This window comes from Phocoena phocoena, chromosome 6 (assembly GCF_963924675.1).
Source record: "Phocoena phocoena chromosome 6, mPhoPho1.1, whole genome shotgun sequence".
NCBI classification, from domain to species: domain Eukaryota; kingdom Metazoa; phylum Chordata; class Mammalia; order Artiodactyla; family Phocoenidae; genus Phocoena; species Phocoena phocoena.
The window spans coordinates 16,541,230-16,559,848 of record NC_089224.1 but is presented as its reverse complement, the minus strand read 5'-3'; the positions used below and the strand labels follow the sequence as shown (position 1 = coordinate 16,559,848).

The window sequence follows — 18,619 nt, the reverse complement described above, 5'->3', positions numbered from 1 at the left end:
ATCCAGCTAAAATGTTATAATTATTGAACAGGCCAGAATTAATATTAATTGTAACATCTCACCCTTCAGTTATCAGCTATTAATTACATTGGCATCATTGTTGCTACTGCTCATATTTATGCAGACATTTCTATTAACCCTGAGAAATTTTAACTGTGAGTTGGTACTATCTTAAATGCACTAGCTTAGAGTCTGTTAAAATGTGGAGTCCATATTGTGTTCTCTGCCACATGCAATCCCCATTGCGGTTGGTAATTATCGAAATAATGGCTCACACTTTTGAGTGATTTCTATGTGACAGGCACTGTTGTAAGCACTTTACTTATAATAATTTTATTCTCACAATAGTCCTGTGAGATAGGGACTCTGGTTATCCCATTTCCTAGATAAGGAAACTGAGGCTCATAAAGGTTGAATAATTTGCCTATAGTGTCACAGTTACCTGGCAACAGTATATGAATTCAAACCCAGATAGGCTTATTGCAGAGCCTGTGCTCTTAGAAACTAATTTTTTTTTTTTTTTTCTATATGCGGGCCTCTCACTGTTGTGGCCCCTCCCGTTGCAGAGCACAGGCTCTGGACGCGCAGGCTCAGTGGCCATGGCTCACTGGCCCAGCCGCTCCACAGCATGTGGGATCCTCCCGGACCGGGGCACAAACCCGTGTCCCCTGCATCGGCAGGTGGACTCTCAACCACTGCGCCACCTGGGAAGCCCGAAACTAACTTATTATTTACCCACTATTACCCCTGTAGTAAGAGAGCATGCGTTAACTAAGTACAGAGATTGTGGGGTTAATGCTCTCCCCTTTGAAGCTTGGTTCCAGAAAATCCATCAGTGTTGGTATTTTTAAAATCTTCGAAATTTTGTCTTTTTTAAGAAAATAATAGAAATGTGTGTGACATACTTAAGATGTAATTATTCTCTGTATTATGATCAGTATAACAGATTATATATAGCATCTGGTATATAATCTAGCATCACCTTTTTATCCAAGACATTTATGATAACACAGTGACACTGGAGCTAAAATTGAAACACTTTGAACCTCTGTGTAACTTAGTTTTCTGTTGGCTTTTTTTTTGGTTGTCATTTAAATCAGAAAGCATATTTCTGTTACCATTCCTATTTGAACTTAGAAATAAAATTAAGGGGGCATTCCATAACTTGGTTGTCTATCAGAAATCTTGCTGCATTTTTTCTTTAATGTGCCAAAAGCAAAATGAGCTCCCTCCTGGTTGAATTGAACAGTATATAGAAGAGATTTAAGCTTACAGTAAATGGTTGGACTGAAATTACTCTAGGCAGCCTTTAAATTCCTTTATTGCACTCATTGAGTACCTACTATGTGTCAGAAATAGAGGGCTTACTAAAGAAGTAAAAGACTTAATCCTTGACCACAAAAACCTTTAAAATATGACGAAGAGACAAGAACAGAGGAGTGAATGAGAGACGAATACAACCACTTAAGTACTCACTTCTGTGGTATAGACTACATGTTGAAATAGGTTAGAGAAGGAAGAGAGTATTACAGGCTATCGTCTATCTTAAGTTCATGGCTGTTAGTCAATGACTGTTTTAGAAATTTTGTAGTAACTTCAGCCCTGACTGGATTGTTTACCAAAACCCAAGCCTTGCTACTGTCTGGTTTTGAGACTAAGCCACAATACAACATGATAGAAATTATTAGCAATGTCTTCCAACAGTTTGTTAAATTTTACCTCCCTGAGTGCAGAGGAAATTAAAATTTTGCAGTGGAGATACTCACCTCTCCTTCTGTCTTCCCTCTGTATGCAGTAGAGACATGATATCCTGGCTAGCTGTTATTAGCAGCTTATTGTCATCTGCAGTCTCTCACTAAATATGGTCTAACAGTAACTTAAATGTTTAAAATGTATTTTGTTATTTACGTTGGTCTTATTGAAAATCCTTCTAGTTTACTTGAAGTCTACATGAAAATTTTTTTTTTTGCAACTAATTCTAAAACTTGCGTTGGTTTGTTTTTCTGCACAGGCAGACACCACCCATCCTTTAACCAAGCACAGAAAAATAGCCTCTTCTTTCCGAGATTCATCGTTATTTGATATCTTCACTCTTTCCTGCAATCTGCTAAAACAGGTGAGATTGTATGTTGGGACCTGCTTCACAGATCCTTTTGAAAGGATGAGAATAAGTGGGGACTTGTTATGACCCCATGAGAGTTTATGCATCTCTTTAATCATCGTCATGTCTCACGTAATACATATGTCCGAGCTGTTGAAGGAACTTACCAAACTGAAAGAAAGAATTGTGATTTCCCTATTTCACATCTATTCCCCTAGGTAAAGAGCAGTATGTGAACACTTATCCCATGCTCCTATTTTAAAGGAACTAGTTTACCACAAAGTTTGAGGTTTTTCTTGTTTGCTTTTTTTATATCCACATAAGATCTTCCTATGTGGAGTAAAAGCATCTTCACTTTATGGTGTTTGGATTCTCAGTGCTTTGAAAGCAGTCTCAGACTACATTGTTAGCATACTAAAACTAGGCTGGCTTCCCTATCCCCTGCTGAGTTACAGGCAACAAATAAACAAGCAACATCTGTAAGGAAAAGTAGATTTTGAATTTTTAACATCCACTTAGACTTCATAACCTGAAGGGGTAGACAGTATCACAGAAGGAAATTACCAGTTTTAAAATAGCAAGTTGGTATTTCATTTATTGATAGACTTGAACTGAGGAAGAAATGTTAACTTGTGAGTTCTACACACGTATAACCATGTTTGGATGCTTTGTCGCTCTAGAAAGCCAAATGGAATTAGCCTCTGGCTTTGTGTTCATTTGGGGGTTTTTTGTTTGTTTGTTTTCTTGTTCTTGTTCTCATTTTCCAGTGTGTCTCAATTGTAGTATTAGAAGCAGGTTTGGATTTTTCTTTTGTCCCAGTTAATGATGTCCATCTTTTCCTTCAGTTACCTAGTTTTACTTCAGAATTCCCCAAAAATTCTCAGTTTGGGCAAGCTGCCTCGCAAAAGCTGTTGTAGCTCACAAGCTGCCTCGCAAAAGCTGTTTCTAGAGGGGAAAAGCTTTTGAGAAAATTGAGCCTTGAAACCTCCTCTAATACTGATTCTGTCTAAAACAATGAGCCAGCCAGTCACTGAGGTCACAGCTGGTAGAAATTTGAATCTCATAGTCACCGTAGCTCTGGACCACTATTGAGCTATAGGCCGGTACACTGCTGATGAATAAATAAAATTCAGTGGTGATTTTGTTTTGATTGTAGTTTGAAAGATTTTTGTTGATGCTGGCTATGGTAATGTTAAAAAGAGGAAGGAAGATAGGGCAGGGTGTAAAATTTACTAGAACTCCCTCCAGAGTTTAGTCCCAGCCCTGTCTAGAAATAATAAGGATCTAAAATTCAAATAAAGTAACCAAACATCCCATGTTGCTTCAGAATTCACTGTGGCCACGATGCCTACAGCATATAAAGAGTAAGTGTCAAAGGGGGAATTTCTTTAAATACCAGCTTCATGTTTTTATAGTAAATATGTTTTCATAGTAATTAAGGAGCTAGGAGTTTCATAGTGATGGAAGGACTTTGAAGGTGATGGAAGTGCAGCATCTTTTGGGAGAGAAACGTCACTTGACTGTGTTGGAATACCGCCCTCCTTTTCTGGCTTAGCAGCCTCCTCGTAAGTAAGTCTGGTAGCAAGCTTGGAAGAGAGGAGTGATTGTTTGGGGCTCATTATGTGGTCATTTTTACAGGCTTCTGGAAAGAATCTGAACTTGAATGATGAAAGTCAGCATGGCTTGCTGATGCAACTGCTCAAACTCACTCATAACTGCCTAAACTTTGATTTCATTGGCACTTCTACTGACGAGTCCTCAGATGACCTGTGCACGGTACAGATTCCCACCAGCTGGCGATCAGGTAATACAGTCGCGCCCTCTGAAACAGGTGGCCTCTCCACTCTACCTGGAGTCTGCAGGGTGGTCTCAGGAACCCCTGGCAAATCCCCTGCTTGCTCTTAGAGAAAACTTAGGATGTCAGTATGGGTCTTTTTAAAGTCAGAGAGAGGCTGTTGGAGGATCCTCCAGCCGGGGAGAACTCTTTAATTACTGGGTTCCTGGCGGATGTGAGTTTGACCTTATGTTAATCACCTAGAGACTTCTGCTATCTTCCTCATTTGAGGGAATTTCTAACTTTAAAAACAAAACCAAATAAAAGAACTTGTGCTTATGCTTGGTATTGTATTCCTAAGGATAAAAATTCTTGCTATGAACAGAGTTCTGATTGTCTTAAGTTGTTTGAGAATCAGAAGAATGAATCCATTTCTTAGAGGAGCTAAAAACAAGTGCTTAAAAAAAAAAAAAGAACGGAAAACAAAAAGCCCCTATTAGCTTATCACTTTCAAATGAAATAAACATTCTGTAAGATAAGAAAGCAGGAAGAGGTGTGGAGTCCTGCACTCGGGGAAGCCATGGGGTGGGGGGGCGGGGAGGGGGGAGAGGCGCTGACATACAGGTAACTGCACCCCTGCCCGGCGTGCGGTGCCCCCTGTCCGCTCCCGCTTCTGTTGCTTCACAGCAAGCACATGGGAAATACGGGCAAGGCGAGCTCCGGTCCCCCACCCGCTCTCCTGCCAGGTCTCCGCGTGAGTCTCTGGCGTCCTGCCCCAGCCGGGCCAGCTCGGGACGCCCCGTGGATCCGGGGGCTCTTAGGGGCCTTGCAAACCCGGCGGGCCGAGGCCGTCTTCCCCCGGGCCCGGCCGTTCCTGTTGGCTGCAGGCGCAGACCGCGAGCTCAAGGACGCTGGTGTCCAGTTTCCCTTGACCTTGAGGACCCGGGAAGGGAAGGTCGTATGAGCCATGGCTATGACTAGCGTCAGATTGCCCAGCAGCGTTTTAAGAAAGCCAGATGCCTGGATTGGGCTCTGCAGAGCGCTACGAGGGACACCTTCACATAAACACTGTGCGTCCTGGAATCGATACTTACATTTGTCTAGTACCAAGTTAAATGCTTCCAATTATAAAACATTTTTCCATAACATTTTCTCACTGAGACTCTCAGGTCTTTTAATATCTCAAGAATATATTTTTCCATAAGACTCAAAAGTAATGTAAGCCCTAAAAAATCCACTAAAAAGACTCTGCAAAAAGTGGAAGATGAAGGGGACTCTGATGAAGAGAGTGGGCATCATGAGATGAGTGAGCAGGAAGAGGAGCCAGAGGACGACCCCAGTGCGGTCAGAGAGCATAGGGGCCTGGGCAAAGTAGTGCAGTCTTTCCGACATGATGTTACCCTGAAGACGGGCCTGGATATCGGGAGAAACAAAGTGGAAGATGCATTCTACAAAGGTGAACTCAGGCTGAATGGGGAAAAATTATGGAAGAAAAGCAGAACGGTGAAAATGGGAGATACATTGGATCTTCTAATTGGAGAGGATGGAGAAGCAGAAACAGAGACAGTGATGAGGATTCTCCTGGAAAAAGTGTTTGAAGACCAGCAGTGAGAAATACGGAGTGGTGTTACGGCGGTGGCAAAAGTTAAAATTGCCTTAAAAAAGTATGCTCAAATAAATGGATTGCTTTTTAGCGATAAAGCTGCTTTCTAGTGGTGTGGGGGAAGGGGCCAGGTTAAAAAGAGGACGTTTTTATTAAAATAAGGTTCTCCTACCAAAAAAAAAAAAGCAAGCCAGCAGGAAGATATGCTCCCCGATGACTGTGTAGCACCAGAGTGTGCCAGCGGCATTGTGCAGACATGCTCAGTAAAGTGCTCTTTTGTCTTTCAGCGTTCTTAGATTCTTCAACTCTGCAACTGTTTTTTGACCTGTATCATTCCATCCCTCCTTCGTTTTCACCTCTGGTGAGTCAGGACCACAATTTCTATTTCTAGAACGTAGCAATGGTGAATGAGCCTTATGTTCGTTTTGTTGTACAAAATCATAGGAGTAAAGCATAGAAATACTAGGGTTAGTTATCTAGCCTTTTGAGATAAAGCTTGTCACCTAAAGGTTCTCACAGTAAAATCTTAATTCCTTCTAAATTGTTCCTGGGAATTCCTTGGCGGTCCAGTGGTTAGGAATTCACGCTTTCACTGCAGGGACCCAGGTTCAGTCCTTGGTTGGGGAACTAAGATCCCGCAAGCCGCACAGTGCGGCCAAAAATAATTGTTCCTGTCATTAATGACAGATTGCTGCAGATGTCAAGTTCTTTCGGTCTCCCTTTGTATCTGACTTTATACTATACCTCAAATTGACACAGGCTAGAATGTGGGGAATTCACCTTATATTGTCTATTTGAAGATTGTCAAGACTTAAGAAAATTTCTGAAAATCCCTCAAGCGTATGTTACATAAGTGCTAAATGGAAGCTGTATTGGGAAGGCATATTTGCATACTTATCCTGAATAACATTTGAAACCTCTTGGGAATGCTGCATTTCTCCTTCAAAGCAATAATTAACCTCCTCAAATCTCAAAATTCATTCAGGTCCTAAAAGGCGTTGGTCTGATATTTCAGATTGTTGGTATAAAATCCCATTGTACAAAACATGCAAAGAAAATACAGTAAAGTAAATGGGTGTTTTGCATAGTTTTTCTGCAGTAGACTACTTTCCTGGTAGTAGTACTTTTCCAAATTAATGTGGACCTTCACTTTAGCAGAAACATGAGTTCGTGTTTTTTGTATCGTTAAGTTTACTTCAGGAAAAGGTAACACACTTAAGAAGGGTAATTAATGAAAGGACTGTTTGTAAAGGGGTGGGCAAAATTAAGGGAATCCAACAAGGGGTGGTGATGTACACCCCCTGGGGCTAGCAATAGTGGGGAGCCTCAAGGGGCAAGGGAAAGAAACCCTGGAGAGAGCTGAAGCTGTGACTTAGGGGAGGGCTGTTCACCAGAGGTAGAGAAACTCTGCCAACCATGGCCCAGCTGGGGATGGGGAGGGGGCTCCTCTTTCTTCCTGCCCTTGATCTCCTGCTGGTACTTTCCAATGGTTGAAGCCAATGAGAAGCAAGAAGGCAAGGGAACTTGGCTGTTGTTAGTCAACAGAGGTCAGCCTCCCAGGGAGCAGAGCAGGGAGGAGAAGGGCAGAAAATAGATCTGGAGGGGCAAACAGAATATAAATATCTAGCACAGTGGGGAAAGGGGAAAATGTTTTCATTATAAAATCTGTTTTCTTTAGGGCACAGATTGACTTGGTTATTTCATTATAGCACTACAGAGCAAAGGCTGATTAGCCAAAAGGCCTTAATAAAACAGAAAAAAAACCTAAATCTAAAGCATTATTTAAACTATGAATTGCTTGGTATTTTCAAGCTTTAAATATATATCTTAAACACAAATCAAAGAAGCCATCAGGGTGGTCAAAGAATAAAACGTAAATGAATTTCCAAACTATGGATTTAACTAGTTGTTACAATCAACCTGGATCTGATGCTCTTTTTATTTTTCTTTTAATAAAGCTGTTTCAGATATCCTAAGCTACATACCCCTTGATCATTTTTTTATATCATTATAATGGTAGCAGGGGTTGAAAGAACAGCATTAGTGCCATATGTAAAGAAGAATATTTACAGCAGGGGAAAGGGTAATGAAAATAGCTATACAATCCTTTTGATCATTTGTGTTTGGGTTGTGCCCTGCTTTAGGTATTATCCTGCTTAGTACAGATTGCCTCAGTTAGAAGATCCCTGTTTAACAATGCAGAGAGGGCCAAGTTTCTCTCTCATCTTGTTGATGGTGTTAAACGAATACTGGAAAACCCACAGGTAAGATTTTTGAGAATGTATTTTTATTTGTGTGTGTATATGTGTGTATGATTAGTACATGCCTATCTGTTATGGCTCCAAAGAAAAATCAATCTAGAGGTCACACTTAGCAGAAATCATAGAAAACAGTTCAGTCTGTTTAAATCTTCAGAAGATTTAAGTGAATGTATATTTGTAGATTTAAATAATACTTACCCAGAAGAGGAGCTTGTATCCTCTAGCTTCAGGAATGTAGGAATTGTGGGAAGGGATCCCCTTTGGTTGTTGTTGTTGTTCATTTTTATTGGAGTCTAGTTGATTTACAATGTTGTGTTCGTTTCAGGTGTACAGCAAAGTGCATCAGTTATACATATACCTATATCCACTCTTTTTGTTTAGATTCTTTTCCCACATAGTCCATTACAAGGTATTGAGTAGAGTTCCCTGTGCTATACAGCAGGTTCTTATTACCAATTTTATATATAGTAGTGTGTATATATCGATCCCAGTCTCCCAATTTATCCCTCCCCCTCTTATCCCCTGGTAACCATAAGTTTGTTTTCTACATCCATGACTTTACTTCTGTTTTGTAAGTAAGTTCACTTGTACCCTTTTTTTTAGATTCCACATGTAAGCGATACATGATATTTGTCTTTCCTTGTCTGACTTACTTCACTCAGTATGACAATCTCTAGGTCCACCCATGTTGCTGCAAATGGCATTATTTTAGGGAAGGGATCACTTTGAAGGAAAACAAGGACAGAGCTAGTCATCTTTCCCAAAGAAATTAAGAATCTAAAATTTGTTTTTTGTTTTCATTTCCATTTTTTTGAATGTACATTATTTACCTAAGTGTATAGGGCTACATTTAGGTGGGAGGGGAGTTATTTCTCGTTCAAATATTTATTCCATAACTCAGTTGCCCTTTTTGTCTTTTTCAGTCCCAAAGACTCAGCTAACACCTCCTTTTTTTAAGTATTTCTTCTTCACACTAGAAAATATCATAAAAACAGTTCACTTTTAAATATACTCTGTTCTCTCCCTCTTTTTAAAAATTCATTTATTCTATCAAATTGTATGGAGCCACCTACCATGTGCCAGGGATTCAGTGGTAGCAAAACAAAACCTGCCCTCCTTCTCTAATAGAGGAGGACGTATGTAAGGAAACAAGTATGCTGGTGTAGTATGCAAACAGATGAAAAGTGTTTGATATAAGTATATAATAAAATACGTAAACATACTAATATAGGAGTATGTTTATTGTAGCAAAGATGATATAATATATGAAATATTTGTGTAACTTTGCTACTGTAGTTTAGTTGTGCTTATTGACAGATGTGAAAATAAAAATCTCATTACTTTTCATTTGATTGGTGGGAAGCAAACAGACCAGTCACATCTTAGATCGTGCCCATTTTCTGCCATTAATCAACTTTACAGCCCTGGGCAAGTAGTGTTGTCCTTCTGGGCTTCTGTTTCAGACTTTTCCAATTGAGGCTAATAACCCCATCTCACAGGATGATTATTATGGACAGATGAGATAATAGGTGTAATAATCCCTTTTAAAAGTGACTTTTTAAAAAATTGCTTTTAAACATTATACAAATGTGTCATTCTGAATGATGACCTGCAGCAGACTCCCCCCTCTCCTCATGCCATCCCAGATGTCATTCGGGAAGAAGTATAATGAACCACATTTTACATTTTATTTTCCTCCCTGTGCTGTCACCAGAGTTTATCAGACCCAAACAATTACCATGAGTTTTGCAGACTACTGGCCCGATTGAAGAGTAACTACCAACTGGGAGAACTAGTAAAGGTGGAAAACTACCCTGAGGTCATCCGATTGATAGCTAACTTCACAGTGACCAGCCTACAGGTTTGTCTTTGATTGCTTGTCCCTTTCTTCCTAAACATTGGAACCTCTTCTCTTACTCACTGGTTTTACTTAACCTTGTAAGAATTTTTTTTTCCCTTGGCAGAAGTGAATGTAAGTATAGGGCAGCCCTGCACAGAGTGCTTACTATTGCAGCCTACTCATTCACATTACAAAAGTTCAGGGAGTGTGGTCAGAGGAGCATGAGGGAACCGCAAAAGTAATATTTAGATTCAAGACTGGGAGAATTCCCTTGTAGTCCCCCAAAAAAGGCAAGATTGGAACAGGGAGCTGGGCAGAAGAGTGAAGAGAGACTCAGCGCCCTCTCTTAGTCATGTGTAGGCAGTGGTTCTCACAGGCGATGGCTTGCATCAAAATCATCTGGGGAGCTTGATGAGAAGTGCAGGTGCTTGGGTCCTACCCCCATAACTTCTGGCTCACTAGGTCCAGGGTGGAGCCTTGGCGTCTCTGTTTCTAACAAGCTCTCCACGAGATGCTCGTGCTACTGATGTTTGAGAGCCAGTTACTCAGCCAGCTCAGAACAGCTCTTGTCACTGGATGTTTAACCTCTGAAATACCACTAAACACGTTAGACTAGTTGCCATGCACAGAACAAAGCCCATCAAAGTTTATCCTCCTTCTCTCTTTTTTTTTTTTTTTAAGATAACTCTTTATCCTTTGTGTCAGATGGCATGGGACTAATGTATTATGTACAAAAATGAGAACTATGCCTCCTACTCTCTTGGTTTTCCTTAGCATTGGGAATTTGCCCCAAATAGCGTGCACTATCTCCTGAGCCTATGGCAGCGGCTGGCAGCCTCCGTGCCATACGTGAAAGCCACAGAGCCACACATGCTGGAGACTTACACTCCTGAGGTCACCAAAGCCTACATCACATCCCGTTTGGAATCTGTGCACATCATACTGAGGTAAGGAAACTGGGCCAGCCTCCCTCTTTCCGCACAGGTATCCTGGCATCTGACTTAACAGAGATCAAGACACCCAGTTGGCAAAAGCATACTTGATATGAGTCATAATGGAGCTAACACCATAATGGGTATTTTTTTCACATTAGCACAATAGCTGAGGAGAGCATAAAGTCCAAAAGAAGAGTCTTTCTCTTTAATATCCTATTCATGTCCCTTCTTCACCAACCATAGCAGTATCTTTGAATACAAAGTATATCAGTATAATGTTTGTCCTTGCCAGTGATTTCCTTTAAACATGAGAGGAGCATTGATAAGCTATAGATGACAACAGTGTAAAATATAGGTGCTTAATGTGAACTTCTAAAGAAATAAGTAGATAAATAAGCTACACAATCCAGAGCTTACTAGAAGATGTAAGAATTCCAGGCAGCCGATCACTGACTGCATTATACTGACAAGTGGTTTCTGTCTTCCTTGACTACTAACTGGACCAGAAATCTATAGTAAAGAAATGTCAGACCCTTTAGAAATGACCTATGTAAAATGGAGTTATTCTAGGGACTTCCCTGACGGGGAATGGTTTAAGACTCTGAGCTTCCTGCAGGGGGCATGGGTTCGATCCCTGGTCAGGGAACTGAGATCCCACCTGCTGCATGGCGTGGCCAAAAAAAAAAAAGAATGAGGCTATTCTTTGTGTAGGGACTTATCTGGTATACTTTTTTCATTGGCTATTTCTCAGGGGATTTACTTGGACTCTGAAGGTTTGGGGTGTTTTGGGTTTTTTTTAACTCAGATTCTTAATTTGCTCAGAATCAAATACTTTTTTTTTTTTTTTGCGGTACGCGGGCCTCTCACTGCTGTGACCTCTCCCGTTGCGGAGCACAGGCTCAGGACGCGCAGGCTCAGCGGCCATGGCTCATGGGCCCAGCCGCTCCACGGCATGTGGGATCTTCCCGGACCGGGGCACGAACCCGTGTCCCCTGCATTGGCAGGCGGACTCTCAACCACTGTGCCACCAGGGAAGCCCCAAGTACATTTAATTGTCATAAGAATTATAGTCTCAACTGTTTATGACTTGAATCATTTCAAAATCTGAGTATTTGTGAAGCCCGTTGGAAAGCACTGTTCTGTTAGCCTCATAGTTTCTATTCCTGAGGACTCAGCTAGTTTCAGCAAGGCCATGCTGGGGAGGGTTACATGTATGGGCTCTGGGCCCACGTAGCCGGTTAATAGCTGTGTACTCTTGGGCACAGTTGTAATGAGGATTAAATTACCATGTCCCGGCCTCGTGTGTGGGTCATGGTAAACGGACAGCTCTGAACTGCTTGCTGCTGTGGTGCTGCTGCTGCTGGGCTGTCATACGATGATGTAACAGTACATGGCGAACTTATGGTAAGACTTTCAAGTCTGGGAACCAGTGGATAAGGCAAGACCTAGTATAGAGCCACAGTGCCTCATCTGCATTTCTGAAATTTAAGATGTGAAAATTAATTTTTCTCATAAGTTTGGCACAAAACTCATTTGGTGGCAAAACTTGACATGTGCTGATACGAGACCAGTTATAGTCTTTTTTTTTTTTTTTTGCGGTATGTGGGCCTCTCACTGTTGTGGCCTCTCCCGTTGCGGAGTACAGGCTTCGGACGCTTAGGCTCATCGGCCATGGCTCACGGGCCCAGCCGCTCCGCGGCATGTGGGATCTTCCCGGACCGGGGCACGAACCCGTGTCCCCTGCATCGGCAGGCTGACTCTCAACCACTGCACCACCAGGGAAGCCCTATAGTCATTTTTTTTTAATTCTACTTCGTTTGACTATTCATAATATTTATACATTTTGCTACAGGAATATTGTATTTGACATGCCACAGCCCAGGGAGGGTTCATATTACATGGTAGAAGCATCATAATGCCTCCCTAAAATCTGAAGGTTTCTGAATTCCAAAACACATCTGGTCACAATGGCCTCACACAAGGGACGGGTTACTTGTAGTCACAAAGTTTACTATAGTCAGGAACAAACAAGAGGCTGAGAACCAAGAGCTTTTAGGGGTGAGAAGCATAGGACTGAGAGGATCATGGCAGACAAATGTTAAGCCACTGGGAATTGGAAGACTGAACACCAATGGGCAGAGCATACCTACGGGAGACTGATGCTAGGTTGAGACACCTGCCTTCCACCTGTTCTTAACCTTCCTTCCTTGGTAAAAAGTGGGGTTGGGATCTGGGCCTCTACAACTGCACGGGGTGGATAAATGGAGAAGGAGAACTGCTGTGACAGAGAAATCAGTAGGCATATTTTAAGAGAGCGCCTTCCTTCTTCCCTTGGGAGTAGAGATGGACTGGAAGATCCCCTGGAGGATACAGGTCTGGTCCAGCAGCAGTTGGACCAGCTGTCTACAATCGGGCGCTGTGAATATGAGAAGACGTGTGCACTCCTCGTGCAGTTGTTTGACCAGTCTGCCCAGTCCTATCAGGAGCTGCTCCAGAGTGCCAGCGCCAGCCCCATGGACATTGCAGTGCAGGAGGGTGAGTGGACAGTGGACTGGGCCTGGCAGAAGGTGCTGTCAGCACGCTTTCGCTCGTTGCTACCTCTCTTTCACCTTTCCCCCCGGAATTCTTCCATCATCAGTTAGCTCCATACACACAAAAGAATACTTGATAATAAATGCCACAGGGAACTGGGGAAGAGCACCTGAGATCACACCTGCGGCGGGCATGTTTCACTTTAAAGTACTGCACTGTGAAAATAACGGCCCTGTCGGATGGGGAGCCTTGGTTACCGACTGAATTCCGCCCTTGGCATCGCCCTTACCGGAGCAGAGGAGTAGCTGTTACTCTGCAAGAAAAGTTAAACTTTATGACTTTTTCCGTTTCTTGAGATTAAGGAAGCTCATAGTAAGAAATGAACCTCACAGTGTGGAATTTCTTCATGAAATGAACACTGGTGGTGACACTAATGGGTCTTCTTCCTGTTGCAGGGAGGCTGACGTGGCTGGTTTATATCATTGGTGCAGTGATTGGTGGCCGGGTCTCTTTTGCCAGCACTGATGAGCAAGATGCTATGGACGGTGAGCTTGTCTGTCGGTAAGTGCTCCCATGGAGGCTTCCTATTTCACTGCTATGACCCTCTCACCCCCTTTTGGGTTGTGAGACCAGGGAACCTGACATGCTTCTGTTAGTGCATTTCTCCCCATTTACAGAATATAAATATAATCTCATGAAGCTGATTGCCCGTGAAGAACCGTTACAAGTTCAAATTCAAACCTTTTATTAAGTACAGCAACAACTATGCCTGCAGTCCTTACTAAAAAACCATCTGCAGTAATTCAGCAAAGAAAATGGTGGACATAGAATTAAGCATATTGGATACAGAGTGGAGAGTAGCTTTCAGTTCTGTTTAAGTGCAGCATCTCAGAGTTAATGAAGTGTGGATTGCTTTTGCCTTACCAGAGTAAGTCTAATAGGAAGCTGTGGGTCTTCAGCTATCCCCAAAGATGGAATTACAGAATTTCTACAGCCTTTCAGATCTCTTGACCATACACTTTCCCTCATACAAAATCTCAAGTTACTTCGTGTCTGTGATTCTAATCTTACTAAAAACCTGTAAACGAGCATTTAGTGATTTCTGAAACTTTACTTAACATAGAAATAAAAAGGCAGGACTTTTTAATAGCCTGCAGAGGTTCTCAAACCTTTTCTTCAGGACTCTTTACCTTCTTAAAAAGTATGGAGGCCCTCAAAGAGCTTCTGTTTATGTAAGCTATATCTATCGATACTTATTGTATTAGAAAGTAAAACTGAGAAGTTTTTAAAACATTTATGAATTTGTTTAAAAATAACAATAAGCCCATTTCATGTCAACATGTTTTTTTGTTGTTGTTTGGTTTTTTTTTTGCGTTACGCGGGCCTCTCACTGTTGTGGCCTCTCCCGTTGCGGAGCACAGGCTCCGGACGCGCAGGCTCAGCGGCCATGGCTCACGGGCCCAGCCGCTCCGCGGCATGTGGGATCTTCCCGGACCGGGGCACGAACCCGTGTCCCCTGCATCGGCAGGCGGACTCTCAACCACTGCGCCACCAGGGAAGCCCCATATGTTGTTTTTAATAACTATTTTTTCAGAAGAAGTGAATGAGAAAACTGGCTTTGTTTTAATGTCTGGCATAGTAGAAGTCAGCTGGATTCTCCTCTCTGCTTCTGCATTCAGTCTGTTGTGATATCACATGTCTTACAGCCTCTGGAAAACCTCACTGCATCCCTCATGTGAGAATGCGAGTGAAAGGGCAAATAATGTTTTAGTATTTTTATGAAAGTGGTTTTGTTACCTTGCAGAGAACTGCTACCCTGAAGGGTTCTAAACTTGCAGATGCTCTCCTTAGAGATAAACACATTTTAACATGATGCCTTAGAATTTATTGGTCCCCAGACATTTCAATCCATAATTTTTATTCTTATTCTGAAAATCCCCATTGGTCTCTTTCCACCCCCACTTTATCTATCAGATGCCTATCTGCCCTTAGGTGCCTTAATCCTGACTAAAGTCTCCACGGCATATCACACTGGCATTTTTTGAAGAGTTGATCAAAGATTTAATAAAGATGAAATCCAATACCTTTCTGATTCTGTAGCCTGCTGTGATACTGTGTGTCATAACATAGATTGAGTTTAGACAGTGTCTCATATACTGGTTCTCAACTTGGGTGTTCCAACACGATGAATGAGTCCAGTTCGCTCATGACGTCAGAAATAGTCTGTTACCTATTTTCACTATCAAAATGCCAAATGACTCGCTTGTAATCGCATCATTCTTACTCATCCCAGCATTCCAGTATGCTTTCTTTTGAGGGGATGGGTGCAGGGAAGAGGGATGAAGTCACAGGTAGCATATCTGCTCTTGGTCCCTGGAAGTGTTACCTGCCTGTGAACATCGTCCTTCATGTGTCTCCTTTCCTTTTATGGCTCCATGAGAAAAAAGATTGAGAGCCACTGGTATTTAGTCCAACTGACCTCATTTTATAAATGAGGAAGTGGGGCTCAGAAAACAAATTGCTTTACTCAAGGTCTCACAGAAGTTTCAAGGATGACCATTACCCTGGTACTAGTGGTTTTTCCACTATTTTTAAGCAATTATGAGTTCTGCCTCCATCTACAGTCTCAGGCGACTGGAAGTTTTAAACATGTAACTGGTCATTCATACTCCTCGGCTGAGGTTCCTGTAGGTCAGAAATGGAGAGTTTTGTTCCCTCAGTGGAGCTTAGAGCCTGCAGAGAATGCCTTTCCAATAGGTTGGGTGAGGAGAGGGGACGTGTGCCTATTTCAGGGGAGGTTGGTTTTCTGCAGTGACCAGGATATCCTGCTGTTGAGAGAATCATTGCTCTTCCACCTCTAGGGTGCTCCAGCTGATGAACCTAACAGACTCTCGCTTGGCTCAGGCGGGTAACGAGAAACTAGAATTGGCCATGCTGAGCTTTTTTGAACAGTTTCGTAAGATCTACATTGGGGACCAGGTGCAGAAATCCTCTAAGGTAACAGACTCTCAGTTGGCTCCATTTAGTTCTCACTTCTGGTTGTGGCATTTCTGATTAAGAGAAATGACAGAGAGCAGTTTAGATACAATCTCCAGATTTCATGTATCAGGATAAACCAAATAGTTCCTCTTGGTCTGTAGAATTTGGGGAGACTCATCAAAAAATTGGGTCCATTTTTCTAGTACTTCATGTGCTTAATAAATGACCAGTCAAAACATCTGTTGGTCTCCCCCAAATTGGCAATTCTCAGTCTCTGTACATGAGTTGATGTTCAGAACAACAAAAGGTTTTGACAGTCTTTTTGTAATTTCAGGGTTGAAGATAACTCAGCATCTATCCAGTATTTAGTAATACTTAGAAACTAGCTCATTCCTTCAGTAAAGACTTCCCCAGCATTGTTGTCCATTTTCTTCTTATATCTTAGGCTCCTGAACGAGGACAAAACAATACTGGGATATGATTTTTCTAATCCATATTTTCTGGTTACTTTCTCTTCCCTAAACACACCACCAGCTGTACCGCCGACTCTCAGAAGTTCTGGGCTTGAATGATGAGACCATGGTCCTAAGCGTCTTCATAGGAAAAATGTAAGTGTTTTGGCTTGCCATCAGCAAGAGTCCCTTGCAATCCTGTTGCAACTGTAAGATGTGATCTTGGCATTGTGCTGCCAGTGCCTTGGTATTCCAGCATTGATCGTTTGCGTCAGAAAATTGTGCATTTGAGTGTGTGACAAGCTGTGCTTAGAGATATGGCCCGGCCCCAGAGCATTCCAGGCTTGTACAGGCAAGGATTTCATTTTGTTCACACGGAATCTCATCTACAGCCTCTGGAATCACGGGTGAAGCCCTGCCATGGCATTAGCAAAACAGACCTTCCTCCCCAGCGATTGGTGCTCAGCTCCTCACCAGATCACCCTGCTGCCAGGATGCCCAGAGTGGGCTTTCACTTTCTGGCACTGATTTCCACTAGGTGTGCCCCCAGGAGCAGAGCCCCACTCTAAAACAAGGCTTACTCCTCTCAAGAAGCATAACACCCTTCGAGAGTCTTGAATCTCCAAAATCTAGTGCTATTGTTTGGATTGTCATCAAAGTTGGAGCTCCTGATTGGCCCTTTTTTGTTTTTTTGTTTGTTTGTTTGTTTGTTTTTTAAGTTATGCCCCTTTGTTTACATTTCCCCCTTTTTAGGAGCTCAATTTCTCAAAGCACACATTAGGAGCCAAATAAATATATTACCCAGGGCTGTGTGCAGTGTGACGTTTTGCCTCCTTCCAACCATCCCAATCCTAAACACTCGTATCCATGAGCTGGTTAATCATTTAAGATGAAAAAAGCAAAGGGGGTCTAAAGGACTCTGCCAGCCAAGAACCCAGAAGCAAGGGCTACTAGAATTCTGCAGCTGACAGTGGATGGTGCAGGTGCAGAATTGCATACGTCTGCATGTTATCACTGCCGCAGAAATCTCTTACCCTTGCTGCAGAAATCAGCCCTGGAGTGCCCCAGAATTCCAAGGGCCTGGGTATGGGCCAGTGTAGCTTTGGAACCAAGTAGTGAAGATTATCTGAAGGATAATTTTTCTAGTCAACCAAATGTAAGTACGGAGATTTTATACCCATTTTTTGTGGTTGTGATGTCTGTGAATTGGTGATGCAGATGTGTGGTGATTCTTGATGGATGATTTTCTTCTTCTCCCAACTCTCAAAGATACCAGGCATATCAAAAGTGTCTCCTGCTTTTTTTTTCTTTTTGTCCTCCAGCATCACCAACCTGAAGTACTGGGGCCGTTGTGAACCAATCACCTCCAAGACACTACAGCTTCTCAATGACCTCTCCATTGGATATCCTTTTCTAAGCTGGCTTCTGGGCGAAACGGGAACTGTGGAGTGCCACAGTCTTAGAAATCATGGCCTCCTCCATTTCTCTTTTAATTTAGCTGTATGTGTACTTAAGTATCTTCCATTCTCATAGGAACCAAAGACAATACCCAAACAGAATCCAGGAATATATAATTCCAGACCCTAAAAAATGAGCCAACCGACAAGCTAATAGTCTACCACAGATTTATTCCTGTCTGTCTCTAAGATCCAGAAATACCCAACAGGTCTGTCTGATAGGTACACACTCTTTGTAAACAAGGTTTTAGCATAGGTGGCAGCAAAGTCCATCTGAATTTTTCTATCAGCTTATAGGTAGAAGCCGCCTGATTACAAACTTTGCAATAAAAGTAGCCACTGCACTTCCTTTTGACTTGGACTCAGTCTGCTGTAAAGGTTGAATTGCTCTAAGACAGCCTTTCACAACCAGGTGTCTGCAAGAGAAGTAAACCCTATAAAAATGATCTGAGTGACTTTTTTCTCGGTTCTCCCAAAGATCGTACATAGCTAGTCTCATTCTAAATGCCTAGGAGAGAGGTTAATTCACCACACAGTGGATGCCTGACGTGGGCTTTAGGGCTTAATTCTCTCTTAGAAGCCCCATTGAGAAAAGCTACTCTAGGATATCATGATTCTTGGGGGAAACTGCTGAGTTTTATCTCTTTTCTTACAGATAGGACTTTGGTATGGGTATTCTCTCACT

At 42.2% G+C, this 18,619-nt stretch overlaps 1 protein-coding gene and 1 pseudogene across 2 annotated transcripts in view; both read left to right on the top strand.

The window, feature by feature from the left end:
- Window positions 1–18,619, top strand: part of XPO7 (exportin 7) — a 37,892-nt gene that overhangs the window by 4,535 nt on the left and 14,738 nt on the right. For both annotated transcript variants that reach the window (XM_065879679.1, XM_065879680.1), the window contains 11 exons: window positions 2,012–2,116; window positions 3,740–3,905; window positions 5,766–5,839; window positions 7,623–7,742; window positions 9,454–9,600; window positions 10,354–10,526; window positions 12,856–13,049; window positions 13,502–13,607; window positions 15,908–16,043; window positions 16,560–16,633; window positions 17,800–17,880. In XM_065879679.1, the coding sequence (XP_065735751.1) occupies window positions 3,791–3,905; window positions 5,766–5,839; window positions 7,623–7,742; window positions 9,454–9,600; window positions 10,354–10,526; window positions 12,856–13,049; window positions 13,502–13,607; window positions 15,908–16,043; window positions 16,560–16,633; window positions 17,800–17,880 (1,220 nt within the window). In that variant the 5' untranslated portion in view covers window positions 2,012–2,116; window positions 3,740–3,790. The remainder of the gene's footprint in view (window positions 1–2,011; window positions 2,117–3,739; window positions 3,906–5,765; window positions 5,840–7,622; window positions 7,743–9,453; window positions 9,601–10,353; window positions 10,527–12,855; window positions 13,050–13,501; window positions 13,608–15,907; window positions 16,044–16,559; window positions 16,634–17,799; window positions 17,881–18,619) is intronic.
- LOC136124923 (mitochondrial transcription rescue factor 1 pseudogene) lies at window positions 4,837–5,535 on the top strand (annotated as a pseudogene).